The 19,795-nt window shown below is 39.5% G+C and overlaps 1 protein-coding gene across 1 annotated transcript in view; it reads right to left on the reverse strand.

The window, feature by feature from the left end:
* Positions 1-1,409: 1,409 nt before the first annotated feature.
* The window catches only part of BTC (betacellulin), a 39,296-nt gene continuing 20,910 nt past the window's right edge, over positions 1,410-19,795 (reverse strand). The window contains exons 2-6 of the mRNA XM_079919569.1: positions 17,381-17,479; positions 10,382-10,499; positions 4,933-5,079; positions 3,055-3,165; positions 1,410-1,618 (exon numbers count right to left, since the gene is read on the reverse strand). Coding sequence (XP_079775695.1) covers positions 3,057-3,165; positions 4,933-5,079; positions 10,382-10,499; positions 17,381-17,479 — 473 coding nt within the window. The 3' untranslated portion in view covers positions 1,410-1,618; positions 3,055-3,056. The remainder of the gene's footprint in view (positions 1,619-3,054; positions 3,166-4,932; positions 5,080-10,381; positions 10,500-17,380; positions 17,480-19,795) is intronic.

The following is a 19,795-nucleotide window of genomic DNA, read 5'->3' on the forward strand; positions in this document are numbered from 1 at the left end:
ACCTCTGTTTGTTTCAAGCACTCTTACTATCAGCGAAGACTGAGAAAGAGAAAGAGCGTGACGGAGCTCAGAGGAGGCTTTTGAAAATAAAGTGTATACGACATGGATTGGTTGAAACTGATCCTATTTCAAGAGTGGTCACTCTCAGGAGAAAAAATGGATTTAGAAAATGATCAGTTGTCTCAGTTAGCTCTCATGGATATTTGAGCTATTTCTGTGTTCTACATAAGCACAGCCTCAGTCTCACTTGAAACATGACACGTGATAAAAGGTAATAGACAACTTCACCTTTTCTCTGAATTCTCTGATTCACTTTGGGTGTGGAGCCTACACTGCAAAGTAAAATTTACAAAGATTCTGGAAAAGCTGCTTTTCTGACAGGCACAACAGCCAAAGTGTAGCCATTTGAGGACATCTCATCATTTTTTATAAAAATGTAGGAAATTCCATATTCTATGGAATATTGGCTCAATGTGCATTCTGCTGTTTCAGGTTTAAAAAGAATCTTTATTAACCGTAATCTGGAGTTGAAGGAGCATTTGGCAAGATGATCCCAAGTAATAGATGACTATGGTCATAATTTGATTGCACCAAAATTCACCTGAGAGCAATCACGGGTACTGTTTGCTTAGAAGAACAAATGAGGGTGTGGTCACAGCCAGTGTCTGCTTGGGCTCTGCTGTACTGTCACTGACCATTTACCCCGGGATACGTAGCCTCTTCCAGTGCTATTATCTATCCTTTAGCAAGCATAGACACTTACCTGGGGCTTAAAGACTTCAGGCATTTACTTCCCATCTCTGCTCATTACCCTAGCTATGGGGCAAATCTGTTTGCTTTAGAAATGTAAGAATGTGTGCATATCACTGAGAATTTATAAAGGAGCAAAGAAGCATAATGAAAGTCAAGACTACGGAAAGCATGATGGTAACAATAACGTATATCCAGGACTCTGCATTCTGAGTTTCTGCAGGAAAATGCACCAGTGTCTCAGAGACATGGCAAAACACAGTTTAGGGTGAAGTCTTGGGTTATATTGTGAGTTAGGTTGCAACAACTCCAATGAAAAAACAATGATGGTTAAGAGCACAAACTTTGAACTTGGGTAGATCTTGGTTCCAGTTTCAGCTCTACCTATTCCTAACTCTGTAAAACTGGGTTAGATTATTTAACTTCTTAGGGCTTGTTTCTATACATGAGAAATGAGGATCATAGATCCTTAAAAGAATTAAGGAAATAATGTATTTCAAACTCTTAGCACATAGTAAGTTTGGGATAAATAGTAGCTTTATTATTAATTCAATTCCTCGGATCTAAACTCCTTCCTACTCTTCTTTTTTGTTTGACTAGTAATCCCGGTGACAAAACTTAAGTGGAAGTTTATTAAAATTTCCCTTCTTAACTGGGTGCTTTTCCCAAATACTATATAATAATAAAATTACTTATTATTATTATTATAAAAACAACAGTAAACAACACAAATTAACATTACAAACAAAAAGTAAATACATTATTTAAAATTCATTTTGCTAGCTGTTTTCCTGAGACACAGTCTGTCCATTTTCAAATGAGTAAGGTATTTTGTAGCTTGCCACCAGCCTGGAGGTACCTTCATAGACTGCAGGAAAAAGGAAAAAAAGAGCAAGCCATTGAAAAGAAATGTACTATGTAATTACAAAAAATATCTAGAGCCAGCATTTTTGTTTTCAATTCATTCGTGTCATTCTGGTAATAAGTTAGGAGAATATTATAATTTCTTGGTAAGCATTTACTATACCCTATTACTCTGCTGGGCGTTCCTGGGAAAGGAGATTCTTTGCACTGTGGGGCGAGCTATAGAAAGTCATCTTTCTCGCTTGCTGGATGGGAACAAGAAAGTATGTGGCCTTGATTGCTACCGGCCTCTCCTATGACCTAAGAGGAGTTAGCCAAAGATGAAGCCAACTCTTCAACTGGTGAACAGAAGGACAGAAATAATTGTTCTCTGCATGGGAACTCTGGTACAAGCAAGTGTGAATGCTACCTTCCCTCTGGACTGCCAGTGCGTGTGAGCCAATACACTTCCTTTATTTTAAACCAGTTTGGTTGTGCTTGATGCCTTACAGACAAAACTACCCCGTCTGACTGAGCTAGTTATGCTCCGTCTGCCCCCTTGAGTCTTCCTCTGTGCTGCTGCTCCGCGCTCCGGGGTGGGGCTGACAGATTGCATCACAAGGGCTCCCTTTTCCTCTGGATTCTCATTGAGTTTGGCTAGTGGGAGGCACCTGCCAAAGATCTGAAGGCAAGAGGAGAGAAGGTTTGGGGGCATTTTTCTCCACTTCCTGCCTCCTTCATTGTTTAGGTGCCGGCTGTGGCTATTTCCATCCACAGCTACAGCTCCTGCCTGGTGGGGTCTTCCAGCACAGCCAGAGTCTCAAGGCCAAGGTACCTCTTCCCCAGCATTACAGCCTCCTGCAATTGCTAGACTCTGGGAGCCTCAGCGTTCCTATGGGTACCCTCACCCCTGCACTCCCAGCCCCTTCATCGAAATGTCTTTTTTTGGATCATCCGAGAGGATTTGTGATTCCTGCTGAAATCCCAAATGATAGAATATTTAAAAGAGCTTAGAACAGTGCTTGGCATGTGGTAAATGCTCAATAAATGCAGTTATTAAAATATTGCTTTTGTTATTTCCTTTCAGTGTGAGATGTCTAAACTAAAATTCTTCTCTCTTGTGATATATTGGAAAAATATATCAAGTATCTTATAATATTTTATAAGAATATAAAATAACGACCACAGCCATGCAGAACTAGAAAGCAGACTGATCTCAGTACATTAGAAAAAGTATATAAAAGTCCACATTCTATCTCTGTGGTAGAGTGACATCCAAAAGGAAGATATGAGAAAGTCTTTTATTTGGCTTCAGATTCTATGAAAAAAAAAAAGTCAATTTATTTTTAGATGTTTTTAAACATAATCAAATCCCAAACAATGATTTACTTGATGCAGTTAAGCCCTACTTCACCAGGTAAATGTCACGTGTTCCCCATCTACCAAGTTTATCACACTTACCATTAAGCAATACTAGTCTCTTGAATGTCATCATTTATAGGAGTTATATCTTTACCTAGAGTTTCCATTTCTTCTTCCTTCTTTATTCTTTCTCGATGTTTCCGAAGAGGACTTGGAAAACAAAGTGTTAGAAATTAGTGTGGTCCTATTAGTTAATGCAATCACAAAATTAATCAAGAGAGCCCATGATCTTATTTCTAGACTGTTAAAAATGTATAGGTTCCTTTTTTAAAAAAATAAAATTTAGGTTCTCTCTTTATCCATCCCTTTCTCTAGGCTCACATGATAGCTACAATAGCATCAGTGTGGATAGGGTGTAGTTATAGATACATAGGAAGAATATGGTACCTAATTGTTGATAGATCTTGGTGAGCACAAGAAACGTTTTCAGGCCAAGCCATTTTACAAAATAGACTGATAAGTATTATTTAATGTGTAAATAAGAAATAGTACAAAATGGAAACAGACATAAGGAAACCAAGAGAGTGAGGGTAGCCTCTGGATATGTTAATTAAGTTTCTAGATATACTAATTAAGAAGTGTGTTAGATATTCTGGGCTGCAGTCCAGTTTTCTTAAAGTAAAATTAATGTAATAAAATAGGACATTTCCCAGCTCTGCCCCAAACTTGGCCTTATAAAAACTCCTTTTTGCCATCAAGTAGGTAAAATCTTGAAAAATACCTTCCAATTTTATACCTAGGAGGAATCCTACAGATTATTTGGTTTAATCCTCTGTCTTACAGAAAATAAAATCAGAGTTTAAAGAGGTTAAGAAACTTGTCCAAGGTCTCAAAGATGTCTAATGACAGAGCTGGGACAAAAATCACTCTAGACTGCCCATAGCTATGCTAATGCCTTTCTACCCAGAATGTTGTAAAGAAAGGAATCAGGCAACACCCTCCTCTAATAAATACCACAGCCCCAGGGTAAATGTAACAATTTAGGAGGCTTCTCTAGACAAGAAGGTAGCATTTTAGAAAATGCCTTTTTAGCATGCTATGTGGGAGTCCTGGCCTGATAAAAAATTTGATGAGTTTCCAAAACTAACTTAAGAATTATACCAAGCCATTCTGTCTCAGAGAAAAAACAAAGTTTTTCTTAATTACCAAAGATGAGGTAAATAATGAAAAGTAAAGACAGGAGGAACAGTGCAGTCATCTTTCATAAATAAACTTCATTATTTTAATGTGACCAAGAAAAAAATATTGTTGTTTGTTTCCATCTTTGTGTTGTTGTGTCGTGGTACAGTTTAAGAAAATAAAAGTATTGTTTGGCCTATTAATAAACCCACATAAAATATGATGGACTTTAGGACTAAATAATTGACTTAAATTGAGATATAACTGATATATAGCATTGTATTCATTTCAGGTATGACTTGATATTTGTTTATATTACAAAACGATCACCACAGTAAGTTTAGTTAACATCCATCACCACACATAGTTACAAAAGTTTCCTTTCTTGTGATGAGAATTTTAAGATCTCCTCTCTAAGCAACTCTCAAATATACAATACTGTACTATTAACTATAGTCACCATTAGTACATTACATCCCCATGGCCTATTTATCTTACAACTAGGAGTCTGTATATTTAGGTCACCTTCATTCATTTTGCCCACCTCCTTTTCTTTTTAATTAGGAGATTTATACAAATTTTATTTTAAATTACAATAATTATGCTCAGAAAATGACAAAAAGTATATGTCCTGTGTTTATTATAAATGCTTCTAAATAAATGATGGCAAACTGTGAAAAGTGATTTAAATCAAAGCAAAAAGGAAAGAGAAAAGGTAGGAAGGAGGGAAGGAAGGAAAGAAGATAGGAAAGATAGAAGTTTTCAGATTCCCTTAAAATTAAATTTAAAAGTACTTACTGACAGCATGTGCAGATGCCGACCACCAAAATGATAAAAATTACCATAACTGCTATCAAACAAATCACCAAAATCTGCCCTCTATCTCCTCTTAGGTAAAACAAGTCAACTCTCTCGCATCTCGCCCCAGCGTAGCCTTCATCACAGCTATAAACGTGAAACAAGAAGAGGGCAACAAGGTCAAAAGTGAACGACTTTTAAGAATCTTTACTGTTTCTTTCTTGAAGAAACTATCACTGTATTCATTACTTGGAATTAATAAAGGGTATAGTTCCTTAAAAAATGTTAAGTTGTAAAACCACTGTGTTCATGAGAAATTTCATTCTTTGCTGAAAACCTGTCATCCCTTGAACATCATTAATAATCTGCCTAATATCAATAAACAGGGATGATAACAATTTACTAAAATCTGTCTTGAAAGGAAGGGGGTGATAAAATTCCCTACACAGCACTCCCAAGTGTTTAAATACCCCCAGAACAGGGAATTCAAAAAGCCCCAGGATTTCCCATTTCATCATAGGACAATACAAAGCGTTTCAGTGTGCCCAAATTCTCCTATTATAAATTATTTTTAAAGTATATGGTCTTATATGATCAAACATGGAACACATAGAAAGCTCCATAAATGTTATTCTACAGGATTTCTCTCCCCCCAGCCCCTAGCCCCCTGGCCTCTCTTTTTAACTTCCATGCATCCGTTCTGGTTCTACTGTGTTCAGGAGTAACAGCTAGGTAACACTCTTCCCTTCACCACCTTCCCAACTGCATCCCCTCAAAATACAATAGGTCTCGTCCTCTCCAGTTGCTTTATCTGACCCTCTGAGGCCACATATTCAGAACTGTACACCATGCCCTCCACTCTCCTCTAAATGCCCCTTTTTCCTATGGCCCAAGTAAAGTGCCGTGACCAGAAATCAACAGACTCTCCAAATGGCACTATTCCCCCTCTCATTCTTCCAACTCCGTCAACACAGTCCTGAATTCACCTCAACTTAGCATATGCCCCACTTCTGAAGGTGCAGATACAGAGCCATTTGACCAAGCGGAGATTTGTCCAAGCAACACTCAACCCACTACAGCTCAGTGATTTAGGGACCATTCATAGTATTCTCTGAATTGTGTAAGATGCATAAAAGACGACTAAGAAGTTTGTCTGAGGCTACTTTAAAACCAAAATTATGTGTTGTAACATCAACACCTTTGCACCAGCAAATATTCTCCCTTTTTCTTCTCCTCAGACTCATTCAGAACACGAAGAGACACTGGTCATATACATAATTATTGAAATCTCAGAAAGATGAAGCTCTACTTCTTACAAAGATTCCTGTGCAACCTCATTTTTGGTTGTGTTTGTTTGTTTGTTTCTTTTATGAAAGGATCTATTGCCAGGCCACTCGACAGTTTATGTTCGATAAGAGCTAAGGCAGTTAATTCCCACAAAGCTTTATTTCTCAAGTAAGGAGATCCCTTACTGGCTGGTAATATTGTAGCTGATACAATGCTTAAAAAAAAAAGCCTCGCTCAGTCACAACCATCAATTGAAAGGTGAGGCTCAAGGCAAGCAAAGGAGAAAAAACACCTAACGCCATCTATTGCAAAATGACCCCAGGATGTATGAAGGAAAATTGCTTCCTGCAAGATAGCTAGGCTGTTCATTGCAAGGTCAAAATAACAGGAAGAGAGCTTAGAAATATCTTGAAATATCAAAAATCTTTTGCACATAGGACTGGAACTGGGGGGAAAAATCACTTTTAATTGCATGTGTGGGAGGGAGGTCTTTAGAGTTGTTTTTTTTTTTTAAGGTTATAATTAAAATCTACAAATAGAGTCTCTTCCAATTAGCAGAAATGTTTCTCTAACAAATATACCAAATACAGCATTTTTAAACAAATAACTGTGCCCATAAAGTACATAGCAATTACTTGCTGCTTTTAGAATGTTTTTCTAATTATAAGTTCTGGGTTCAGTTGCTCACCCACGCTTTAAATGAATTTCTCAGTAAGCAGTCCTTCCTGTAAGTTATAACCCAATGAAGCCATGTAGCTGGTCAGACTCTTACACAGCCAGTTGCAGTGGCTCTCACATTGTTTCACTGCTCATCAAATTAATAACATATCAGCTGATGGTCATTTCAATGGGAGAGGAAGAGGCAAAGGGTGAAAGATGCTAGTAGATGTTTAATAAATGCTGAGCAAATGAATAAGTGAGTTTTTATTTAATAAACATCTTATAAATTAAAATTAAAAATAACATTTAAAGATGCTATGACCCTTGAGGACTCTGAAAAATCAGGATTTGGGATCGCTATTTAGAAATAATCACCAGACACTGTTCTAATAGATGTATAAGTATTAACTCAATTGATCCTTATAACAACCTTTGAAGTAGGTGCTATTATGAACCGCATTTGACAGGTGGAGAAACGGAAGTAAAGAGAAAATAAGTGAGTGGGGTTGGATTCAAATACAGGAAGTCTGGCTCCCCAGTACATGCACCCACCCACATGTAACACTACCTAAATGAATTGTGCCATGTAAGTAAATCAAAGTTATGTACCTGGAAACAAACCATCTCCATTCCACAAAAATACTGAGAAGACTAAGAAGGCACTTGAGTTATTTGAAACACACTTTGGTTTTTTATGTAAAGACAGGAGTCCACAAACTCCTATGATCCCAAGCAAAAGGAGATATTTATGGTTTCCCAAGATAGCGTAATCACCAATTACAAGACAGCTTTGCTTGATCTGTGCTACACCAAGTCACCTAAAAGGTCAGGCTGAAGATGTATACTTCCCATTCACTTGAATGGTACAATTTATGGGACATTTACTCTGTGCTGGGTATCACAATAAGTACTTTTGCCTGATGTATTATTTTGCTTAATTTTCAACACTTGAAAGGAAGATGATATCTTCTTTTATAGATGATAAAACACTCAGGGGCTTCCCTGGTGGCGCAGTGGTTAAGAATCCGCCTGCCAATGCAGGGGACACGGGTTCGAGCCCTGGTCTGGGAAGATCCTACATACCGTGGACCAACTAAGCCCGTGCGCAACAACTACAGAGCTTGCACTCTAGAGCCTGCATGCCACAACTACTGACCCCTCCTGCCACAACCACTGAAGCCCATGCGCCTAGAGCCCGTGCTCGGCAACAAGAGAAGCCACCGCAATGAGAAGCCCGCACACTGCAACAAAGCGTAGCCCCTGCTCGCAGCAACTAGAGAAAGCCCGTACGCAGGATCCAAGACCCAATGTGGCCAAAAATAAATGTAAATTAAATAAATAAATTTATTTTTTAAAAAAAAACATTCAGGAAAGGTGACTGACCCATTGTTAATGCTGCTTATAACTGGCGGAAACAAAATCTTGACTTAGGTCTGTCTTACTCCAAAACCTGAGTCCTGATTCGCGTGTTCTTCCTCCTCCCCTTGATTTTTGTATCATTCCACCACTAAGAAGGTGTTCCTGGTTCAGATTAAGGTCTTGAATTTGACATCTAGCACAGCACTAGATGAACCATGACAGAAGGACTTGTTCATTTATTCGTCAGACATTTCTTGCGCACCTAGTAAATTCTAGGCACTGTGCTTGGCACTGGGATATGAAAATGAATAAGCCATCATCCCTGGCCTCTAGGAGCCCACAGCCACAGAAGGGATGTCCAGAGAAATCAACAGTGATGCTCCAGGGGAAAAAAGCTTTCACAGAAGTGTGACTGAATCACAGAGGAAGGACATCGAACTCAAATCAACGCAGGGGTCCAGGAGGAGCTGATGTTTGAGTTGTATCTTAAAGTGTTAGTAAGAATAAACTTTCAGACTATGAGAAGAGCTTGTCTAATAAGCCATGCAAAGGAATGTAGGATTATGGAAGAACATTGGGGAATGTGGTGAGAGACATAGCTAGAAAGTCAAGCCAGCATCAGAGAAGCTAGGGAGAAAATGGGTTTTAACCTCTGACAGAGGGGGACAGGCTGTGTATTGATCTCAGGCAGGTAGATTACACCCTGTGGTTTTCATTCTAGAAGGCAGCAATATTAAAGAACAGTACATCTACAGACATAGGGACCAGTTAAAGAAATGTACTGGTTTAAAAATTCATGATATTCTCCCAAGTCAGTGAGCAATTAAATGAATTTAAAAAAAAAAAATCAACTCCTGGACCTCCCTGGTAGTGCAGTGGTTAAGAATCTGCCTGCCAATGCGGGGGACACGGGTTCGATTCCTGGTCCGGGAAGATCCCACATGCCGCGGAGCAACTAAGCCCTGCACCACAACTACTGGGCCTGTGCTCTACAGCCTTTGAGCCACAACTACTGAGCCTGTGCGCCTAGAGCCCATGCTCTGCAACAAGAGAGGCCACGGCAGTGAGAAGTCCGCGCACCACAACGAAGAGTAGCCCCTGCTCGCCACAGCTAGACAAAGCCCGCACGTAGCAACAAAGACCCAACGCAGCCAAAGATAAATAAATACATTTATAAAAAAACAAAAATCAGCTCTATCTTTCCCAACACATGCACAAGCACATTTTCCTTATTTCCTTACGTTAGTCTTTTTTCTTATTCCCCTCTAAGTATTATCTGTGTATATTGATTTTTTAATTAAATTTAATTATAATCAAACTTTGAAGAAGTCCATGACTCTTCAATGTTCCACTATATCAGGGCTTGGAATCACTGTTCTGAGATACTTGTGAAAAAAAAAGAAAGAGACTCCTGGGGCAACTACACGAAGAACATCAGTGCTCTATGACTTTAGGTCAAAAATATACTTAAGAAATCATCTTGCTCCTCTACGAGGTAGGGTCTCAGACAGCACTTTACAGAGACATCTTTAGAAGAAAATAAATATTTAAGATATGCAAAAAATTTGTTTGTGCCTGAGTAAAATTAAACTTGGACTCAATCTACCAAGAGTTGGAAAGAGAACGTTCCTCCCAGTTCCCTGCGGTACTAAACAGGCTTTGTGAATCTCTAAAAATAGGACTGATCTCCATGCACTTAATTGACACCTGCAAAAGTAGCTTGTAATTTGGCAGAAATTCTTTCATATTTACATTCACCATGAACCACCTAACACACGCCAGAAGACTGTGTTTGCATTCGAGTGCAACAAACCCCTGGGAGTTTATTTGAGCTGGAAAGCATCCTTAACACTGGACAGAAACAGTTTTGCTTGCGCAAGGCAGCAGAAGACACAGCCCTGCCTGGAAGGCGATCTGGACTCTCGCATGCTCATATTTCAGCAGGAAAGTGTGCGTCAGTTTCTCCATAAGTAACTGTCCAACGGGGGCCCCTAAACAAGTGGCGCAGGGAGGGGAGGGGGTAGGACCAGGGGGAACTGCATCCCAACAGATGGCTGGATTAGCTCAGACTTTCCAGTCCTGTCACCCCCCAAACCGGCACCAGTCTGTACCCCTTTGCTTGTCGGCTCAGCGCTTCACTTACACACAGGAGGGCGTCTGCTCGGCCACCACGAAGCGACATCTCCCTTTAATGCAGTAATGCTTGTACTGTTTGGGGCAACGAGAGAAGTGGCCTCTTCGCTTTGGTTGTGTGGTCGTAGCTGAAGAATGAGAAATGATTCAATAAATCAACTCACTTTAAATATACATTTGTAAGTAGAATCGTATTCCTAACTGTGCTGTCAGTTTTTCTGTGGAATATACTCCAATGTCTCATTTCTCCTTCTCCCCGCACTGGCATGTGTCGGACTTTTGTGACCCGAAACTAGCCCTAGAGATTGGCTAATGGGGATTGTGACCGGAACGTCTCATATTTTAACTAAGATTTCTGTCCAAACTACCTCTCAGAAACGTTAGTGTTGTTTAAAGCGTAAAGCATAATTGTGGTAAGAGAGAAGCCTCTTCTTTCCATGAAGATTGTCAGAGACGTGGGGCTGATGGCATTGAAAAGAGAGGAGGGTTTTTGCCTTTCTTTGTCTTTTTTTAACTTAAACACAGCACTTAGTGCCAGATGCTGGTCTGTAGCTTTATAGAGAGAGTCATCCCTCGGTATCTGAGGGGGATTGGTTCCAGGACCCCAGGTGACACCAAGATCCGCAGATGCTCAAGTCCCTTGTATTAAATGGCGTTTACAGTCGGTCCTCGGTATCCCCCAGTTGGGATCCGCGGTTGGTTGACTCTGCGGATGCAGAACCCGCAGATTCGGAGGGAGGGCTGTATTTACTCATTTCATACGCAGAAGAGCCTTGTGAGGGAAGCACTGTTCTAACTGCTGTTTATGGATGAGCAAAGCACAACTCAAAGAGGCTAAATCACTTTCCCAGATCATGCAGCTAATATGTGGCAGACCTGGGACTCAAACCCAGGCAGTCCTGTCCCAGAGTCCATGCTTCTGCCTGCTCCACTCTGGTGCTCCGTCAGGCAGGTAGCTGTCATCTGCTCTCAGCCTGCGGCACCCAGAAGTCCTGCTTCTCTGAATGGGAGATTATCCCTCTCATCTGACCCCTGGAGGGTTTCTCTTGCCCTGAAGGAGGAAAACACTGTGAGCTTCATATCCAGGATTTCACTCCTACACTGACTTCCTTGTCTTACCTTTCAGAATCTTAATTGCCTAAGTTTTCAAAGTTAATTTTTCACCAGGGGGTGTAATATGGAGGGATTTCTCCATCGTTTACGTGTAGAAAGTTTCAAGAAACAAGGATTGTCAAGAGAAACAGTAAAGAAATACTAACTAGCTGTTCCATGTGTTAATTCACAACAGACACCTGCCCACACCCAGAGAAAACTGCTAACTAGCCAGCTCCAGCCCAGGGCCGGCCTCTCCATAGTCATGGTGTGACCGACAGCTTGCAGGACTCAGACACCTGTGGACCCAGAAAGCCTACAGTGGTCACTTCACACTAGGCTTGGCATGGCGCCTGGCACCCCAATGACGTTACACGATCGCTTTATAAATAGCAGTGACTACTAAACTTCTTAATTAATATGATGAAATGAGTATATATACATACATATACCTATATAAAAAAAGTACCCAGGGTCACCAGAGAGGAGAATTGCAAAGGACTCTGGATGATCTATACACAGCAGATTTCTGTGATGCCAGGTCACAGAGTTTCGGAGGGTGACAGAATGTTGTTGAGGCACTGGCTGACCTGGTTTTGGTTGGTGACTTAATTACCAGCCATGCGGACTGCCTGTACGTGCCAGACATTTGCTCCCACGCATGCCAATCAATGGGACTCTTAGTGAAATTTCTCCCAGAAAGAACTGCAAAGTGTCTCAAAGGCAAAGATCTGTGCACTTTGGCAAATAAATTGATCAAATGAAGGTCAGCTTCCATCCATCAAGTACTTCCTCTTTCCATAGCCCTGTAGTAGGCATTGGAAAACATCAAAGAAATAAGGGATATCCTATCTAACTATCTACATTGGTACAATAGAACAAATTTAAGTCAATAAAAAGCAACAAACCAGTAAAAACAACCATAGTAACCATGGAAACATGGAAACAGTGGAAAAAATACTGGCTTAGGAGGAAGGAAATTAGTGTTTCAGCTCTGCCTTTCATGAGCCCTATGGGTCCAGGCAAGCTAATTAAGCTGTCTGAGCCTCAGTTTCATCATCTGGAAATTGAAGATGATAACATCTACCTTAAAGGGCTGTTGAGAGGCTCAAATAAAAAATACATGTGGAAATTCCTAGCAAAGTACCTGGGACAATAAAGTCCTCGGTAAATGAGTTGATTCTAGAATCTTGAAAATCTTGACAATTCTAAGAGAAATCTTGTGCCAGTACAAAGAGGGCTTATCTAATTAAAGAAAATTTCTAGGAAATGTAGACTTTTTTAGGAGGAGGTGAGCAAGCAGTTGAGTTGTGGATAATGTCAAGAGCAAAAGCTCGGGGTTGGGAATATGCCAGCCTTATGCAGGAGGTGGGTGGTAGATTTAAAGGATATGGAAGAGACCTGAAGGAGAGTAGCAAAGGATGGCTGTGAATGGAAGTCAGAGACCACAAATGTCAGTGGGCTGAAGTGTTTACCCTTGAAATACAAGGTGGGAGAGAGCTGAAGAAGGTTCTTATGGATTAAATTACACGAAATATGTAAAACCTAAACTGTGAAGTGTTTTATCAATGTATTAGACAGGAAAGTGCACAACGGATTAAAGTAGGAAGATGCCAAAGGGGAAAAGAGGAATCCAAGGCATATCCGAGCCATGCAGACATACATGATATAGACCTGGGGCAGGGAAATGGAGGGCAAGGAGATGAATTTAAGAATAGATAATCAATAAGGACCTACTGTATAGCACAGGGAACTCTACTCAATACGCTGTAATAACCTGTATGGGAAAAGAATCTGAAAAAGAATAGATATATGTATAACTGAATCACTTTGCTGTACAACTGAAACTAACACAACACTGTAAATCAACTATACTCCCCTAAAGAAGCGGTAAGACTTACTGACAGATCTCCTTGCTCCAGAAAGGTCTTTTCTACTTTGCAAAGCACACCTGACTTTAAATATAAGCCATATGGCTCTGTATCCTGAACTTTACTAATTCCTCTGGCTGTCACGCCCCTTTAAACATAGCCAGTCTTTTAATAAACACCATACAGAGCAAGATACCAGAGAGCGCCTTAACCAGCAGCTGCTGGATGCAGTGATTTGATCAGCCTTGGTTCATCCAAGCAACACAAATCCATGCCAGGGAAATGTTTGCCAGGCCCTGTTTTGATTGCTCACAGAGTTCTCTCCTTTGCAAATAAGCATGCCCTTAAATATTCCCAGCATTATTTGGATTTTAAAACCCTTCCATGCCACCAAGCAGAAAATGTCCTAAGATTTCTCTCTGGAACTTTAAAACCTGGAAGGAAAATTAATCACACATACCGCGCCCCCCCCCCCAAAAAAAAAACCCAAATGGGATTCTCTCTCTTTCTCATGGTAATGAGAAGGCTTATCAGCATTCTCCCTTTTGAAATGCACCTAAAATTCCAGTTGCTTTCATCTAATATTCATCAAGGTCACATCATCTGAAAATTGAACAACTGTGAAATCTAACATTTTCTGACTATCATGAGACCTGATGACATAGGGCAGAGGATGGCAAAATCTACCCTTCCATTCCAGAGGTGTTTACCAAGAAAAAGGAAAAGTTAATCTTATGACAAAAGAATGATTAGTCCCACGTATTGTGTTTCTCTTTTGAGAAGTAAATGGTATGGTCTTGAAAATGTAACAGCCGTGAAGATTTCCCTGATACTGGGGGTGGTGGAACTTAACTGACCTTTTTCCCTCCCACCTTACTCTTTTCCAACCCACATTCCTCAAACCAGAACCTTCCTCTGGGAGTGAGTTTGTCCCACAAAATTGCTGGAGAAAATTACACGTACCAGAGGACCAGATCGCAACACAATCTTATAAGCAGATGGGCACCACAGGTAACATATCGTAAACTCTTCATGAGACACTGTATTTCAGAGATTCTACAACCAATTAAATAAGAAACTACCAGGGCTACTGCACGTCAGTGATGTCAAAATTTGATTCTAAGAGTTAGTAAAAGGGATCAGGAAAAAGAATAGCTTTCACTGATAGTATGGGCAGATAGATAGGAAGTGGTCACCTTCTTAGGGTCATATGAATAATTAGATGACATGTGATGGATTCCCTTGGGCCAAACTAAAGTGGAGGAATACAGCAGACACCCAAATAACCTCGTTTAAATATGGAATTTTCCTCAATTTGATGGATGCTTTGATTAAACAGTGTGATTCCTTAGTCTTTCTGTACATGGTTCTTATCCTCAAGCCAAAACAGGCTTTGTGATGCCTTTGTGATTAAAACTCTTCACAATTGATACATTAGGTTTACTTTTCGGAAAACCTTCCCTTATTTATTCCAATAATGCTCATGAAAAATCTACTTAATGATTTTGCAAATGACATTAATATCAGCAACTCTTCTGAAATCAACTCTAAAGGTAACATACAATTACTATGACAATGCTTTTTTGGTAAATCTCATCACAATGTTTATAACCTCTTGTATCTCTAAACCTTTAGTTAGATACATAGTTCAATCTCTGTGTAAGAGATTTAAAAAGGGATACTAAATTTTGAGATAGAAGTCCCACAACTGTTATCAAGGAGAGAGAGGAAGGAAAACAAATGCCTATAAATTCATCTTCTCACACAGATATCTGACCTAAAAAATAGGGGGAACAACCAGTGCACAGAAGAGTTCAAGTGGTCACAGCAGAGTCTGGAGAAACATTTCCTCCTATTCTATGAAGTACAGCCTGAGGCTTTAATGTTCTAAGCATCTTCCCAATAAGGGTTTCTTCATTTTACAACCTTCTTAAGCCAGGAGGGGAGGAAGAAAGTTTTATACTTTTTAAGTTAATTTTCCTTCTTATCTTGCCAACTATCTCTGTGGGACAGGGGAATGTAAATTCATGATGCTCTTGAAAAAGTGCAAAATTGGAAAATGTTTTGTAATTGAGGATTCCCATTTGTCTTCCATTCAATGCAGTTTCCTGTAAAACTGTGAATTGGTCTGTTTCTCCAGGAAAAGAAAAATAAATCTCACAGATGTACTTATTACCTTCCTGGTTTACTAGGATATGCTTACACGGGGGGCCAATCAGGTCTGATCAGCATGTCTTTTAACCAGAAGGACTGTGCCAACCATTTCTGAGCTTACAGGAGTGAACCTTCCCTTAGAGCTGCCCTTTTCATTCCAGCCCTTTAAAGGAAGAAAAAAGAATCCAGTATTGAGATTTGAGTGTATTTCATGTATCTAAAATTATTCATGGCTAGGAGACAAAGAAGAATCGACAGGGAAAAAATTGTATTTCCTTTTGTTTTTCAAGAGTGCGTGTGGAAAAAAAAAAAAAGAATGCATGTGATACCTCCTTTGCTCGTTCTCCCCTGCTGGTTTGACCTCAGCTCCCCTAACCTCTAAATTCTGCAATGCATTGAGGCTTGATGCTTTCTCATCTCTTTTCCTCTCTCCTCTTAAAGTTTCAGTTCTGTAAGATAAATAATTTCTAGAGATCTACTATACAACATCAGTTGTCATAATTAATAATATTGTGCTGTACACTTAAAATTTTGTTAAAAGGGCGGATCCCATGTTAAATGTTTTTACTACAATAAAAAAATATAAAAATACATTTAGGAGGATGATGAGGAAGATTTTTTTTAACACTGTCAATCATCAGATTATGGAATAATCTCCCAAAGGAAATGTGAAAATGTTGTCATTTAAGACATCTGAAACCAGACTGAAGAAAAGCACACAAACACATAAAGTTGGCTTTGTCCTTCTCACTACATGGGTGACAAGACCCGCACAAGCGTGACCTAACACAGCGATGGACTCCACAGACTGTGGGCGCTCTCCGGACCACCCACTAGTGGGAGGGAAAGAAAGATGAAGGTTGGGCTGGAACTGATGACTCACATCAGGATGACTTGCTCAGCGTGTTCCTGGCTCAGTTACAACATTCCCAGGGTGCTAGGAAAGGAGCACTTACACCACGTCACCATACTCCCAGCTCAGAGAAGTTTCCAGGGAATACAAGAGGCTCTTCTCCACTCTGCCCTACTTTTGGAATTGGCCTGTGTTGTGTTTTGTTTTGTTTTAAAATAAGAAACAACTCCTGTAGAACACCAGATCATGCAATTTATAAAGGACAGACAGACCTTAGACCAGGAGTCAGCCAACTTATGGCCCCAACGCCGAATCTGGCCCACGGCCTGTTTCTCTAAATAAAGGTTTATTGGAAGACATCCAAGGCCATTCATTTGCATAGGTCTATGGCTGCTTTCATAGTTCAATGGCAGAGCAGAATAGTTGCAACAAAGACCGCGTGACCCACAAAACCTAAATTCTTATTATCTGACTCTTTACTAAGGCTGATCCCTGCCTCAGACTACTAAATGTGAGAATGCTAATTCAGGAATCTTCAAGGTAAAATATGTTTTAAAATTGTTGCCTTCTTCCCTCTTCTAAGTTATAAAATAGAAAAAAATATTTTTTTAATTTGAATAGAATATGCCAGCTTTCTACGAATTTAGTCCAAGACATCACATGCTGGAGACTGAAGCACACACACATCTACAATGCCTCAAATAGTATAATGATGAAGAATGGAAGCACCAGAATGAGAAAGACCTGAGCGTGAATCCCAGATTTGTGATATATCAGCTGTGTGACCTTCGGCACGTTACGTATTCTTTCTAGCTTCACCTTGAAATAAAGTAAAAAATATTATCCAGCTCATAGGGTTCTTGCAAGGAATGAATGAATTACTATATGTAAAGCCCAGAGCCTGGTACATTAACATGTGCTCAAAACTACCTAGTTTTATGATTATTATATTATCAACAACTTAAAATTTAGGGGGGTCAAGTTTCTGAGGTTGAATATAAAGCTGATAAAAACAAATGCATCGCTTGTTATGCGTTACCTGGGCAATTTTCTCCACGATCTCCACAGAGAAGGCCATCATTTTCAGGACTCCTGGTTGAATTCCCATCTGCCACGACACAGTGGAGGATCACTAGACCTTCAATTTTAAAACAGAACCAAAACAAACATGAAAACTCGTTCAATGAAAATGTGCTCAATGTGAAAGTTTCTATCAAAGTCATGACGATTTATGAAAATAACAAGCCTTTCCATTTCCAAGTCATTCTCCCGCAGCAAGGGAGGGCTACACAGGCCAGCGTGTCTCATTTTTTAAGCTCAGGGCTCAAGACAGAATTTTCAGGCCAGTATCACTTACATCTGACAAGCCCTGGCCCCTTAAATGAGGAGACTTGACCATAGTTGTGATGGAGCCTTATCCTACAAGCAGAAGAACAGAGGGAGTTCTCAGCCAGCGGATGAATACACTGATGAATTTCCAGGGAGAAGGGATGATGAACCTGCGTAGCAATGTATTTTCTCCATGCCACACGGACCCAGTGTTTTTCAGGTATAAACTGTTGAGTGTGCTTCTTTCTGGGGAGATGCAAACTAGATATTCAATTCATAGGAATTATTTAAAATTTTCAAATTCCTCCAGCTAAGTACCTCTGTCTCTAACAAGGACAGGCTTCATAGAAAGGCATGGGGAAGAGAGGAACACTGTGTTGAGGTTAGGACAGCTTAGAATACAAAGTGTAGACCTTGCGAGGGTCCTGATTCAAACAAAGCAACAGTAAAAGTCACTTATGAGATAATTAAGGAAATCTGACATTGTCTGGACATTAGAGAATATGAAGAAATTGTTATAGTTTCAAGTGTGATAATGATATTGTGGTTTGGATACAAAAAACAGAGTCCATATCTCTTAGAGATATGTATTTAAATACTTATTAAGGAAATTAATGAATTTCTGATTTGCTTTAAAATAATCCAACCAGGGAAGAGGGCTGTGAGGTAGTGAGGGAAAGGCATAGATGAAACAAGATTGGCCACATATTGGTAACTACTGAAGCCGGGTGGTAGGTATATCAAGGGTCACTCTGCTGTTCTCTCTACTTTTATATATATTTTTAAATATCTATAATAAGAAGTTGGAGAGGGGAGGGCAGTGGAGGAGAGATAAGACGGCTTGGTAGTTAACTTTTCCTGAGTTCACAACCTGCTTTTGCCACTTGACAGCCAATGCACATTGGGCAAGTTTCATAACCTCTCAGTTTCCTCATCAGCAAAGTGGAGATGATTATTATCTCTTCTTCAGAGCATTGTGAGGATTCATCCAGGTAAGTGTGCAAAGCACTTAATACACTGCTGGCACATAATCGATGTTCAATTAAATTCTCATTATTATGTAACTGGTAGGAACAGAGTAACCTGCCCACGGATTGTATTGACATTTTTACATCTAGCCAAGGTTCTAAACTACACACGTCCTCCAGTACAATTCAGTTCAACCAATATCCACGAGCACCCAGAAACACACAGGTGGATAGGACATGCTGTACCCTCAAACTGCTCCAAAGCTACTAAGGCAGGTAAAGAGCCAACCAAGTAACCAAAACACAAAGTGATAGTATTGTACCAGAGAACAATAGTATCCAGAAAGGTCAAAGGCCAAAAGGTCTTCAAAAAGAGTTTTTCAAAACAGAAATTCTTTTCTATCTCTATTGAATTCGAAAAAAAATTTTTTTTGAAAAAAAGAGGTGGTAACTAGCATTGGAAACAGTGAAGAGAAATAGAAACTCATATCCATTGGGGATGGGTAAATTAGTACTACTTTTCTGGAGGACAATTTAGCACTATGTGGGCTAAAAGCGAAAAGCTTAAAATTGTACATGCACTTAAATCCAGTAATTTCATTTCTAGTAAGTTTTCCTAAGGAAATACTTTAACATACATAAAAAGAGTTCGCTACAAAATTTCTCCACGTGACATGGGTTATAAAAAATTAGAAATTACCTAAATATCTAACAATAGAGAATTGATTAAATATAGGGAATACTCCCATGCAATAAAATGCTATTCAGCCATAGAAAATGATTTTCAAACATTTCAAAATATTCCTCAGTAAGAGAAGCAGGCTACAGAATAGTGATGTAGTGGGATCTGAGTGTTTGCGTCTGTTTGTGATAAGTATAAAAATATCCATACAGATAAATAGTCCAAAAAGTTGGGTAAGTAAGTAGGTAGAGAGTTGCCCACAATGGTTAGAAGAAGACTTTTTCCTTAATTTTCTTTATTTGCACTTTCTTATTTTTCTATCTGAATATCCTGTTGATTGCAACAAGAAAAAAGGAATAGCTCAAAATTTTAAAAAAACAACAACAAAAATTTGGCAACCAAATTTCCAGATTTTTCCTATCTTTTATGCCAATACCTGGCTCCCTCCTTTCACACTTAGAAGAAACCAGAAACA

This window comes from Stenella coeruleoalba (assembly GCF_951394435.1).
Source record: "Stenella coeruleoalba genome assembly, chromosome: 4".
Taxonomy (NCBI): Eukaryota; Metazoa; Chordata; class Mammalia; order Artiodactyla; family Delphinidae; genus Stenella; species Stenella coeruleoalba.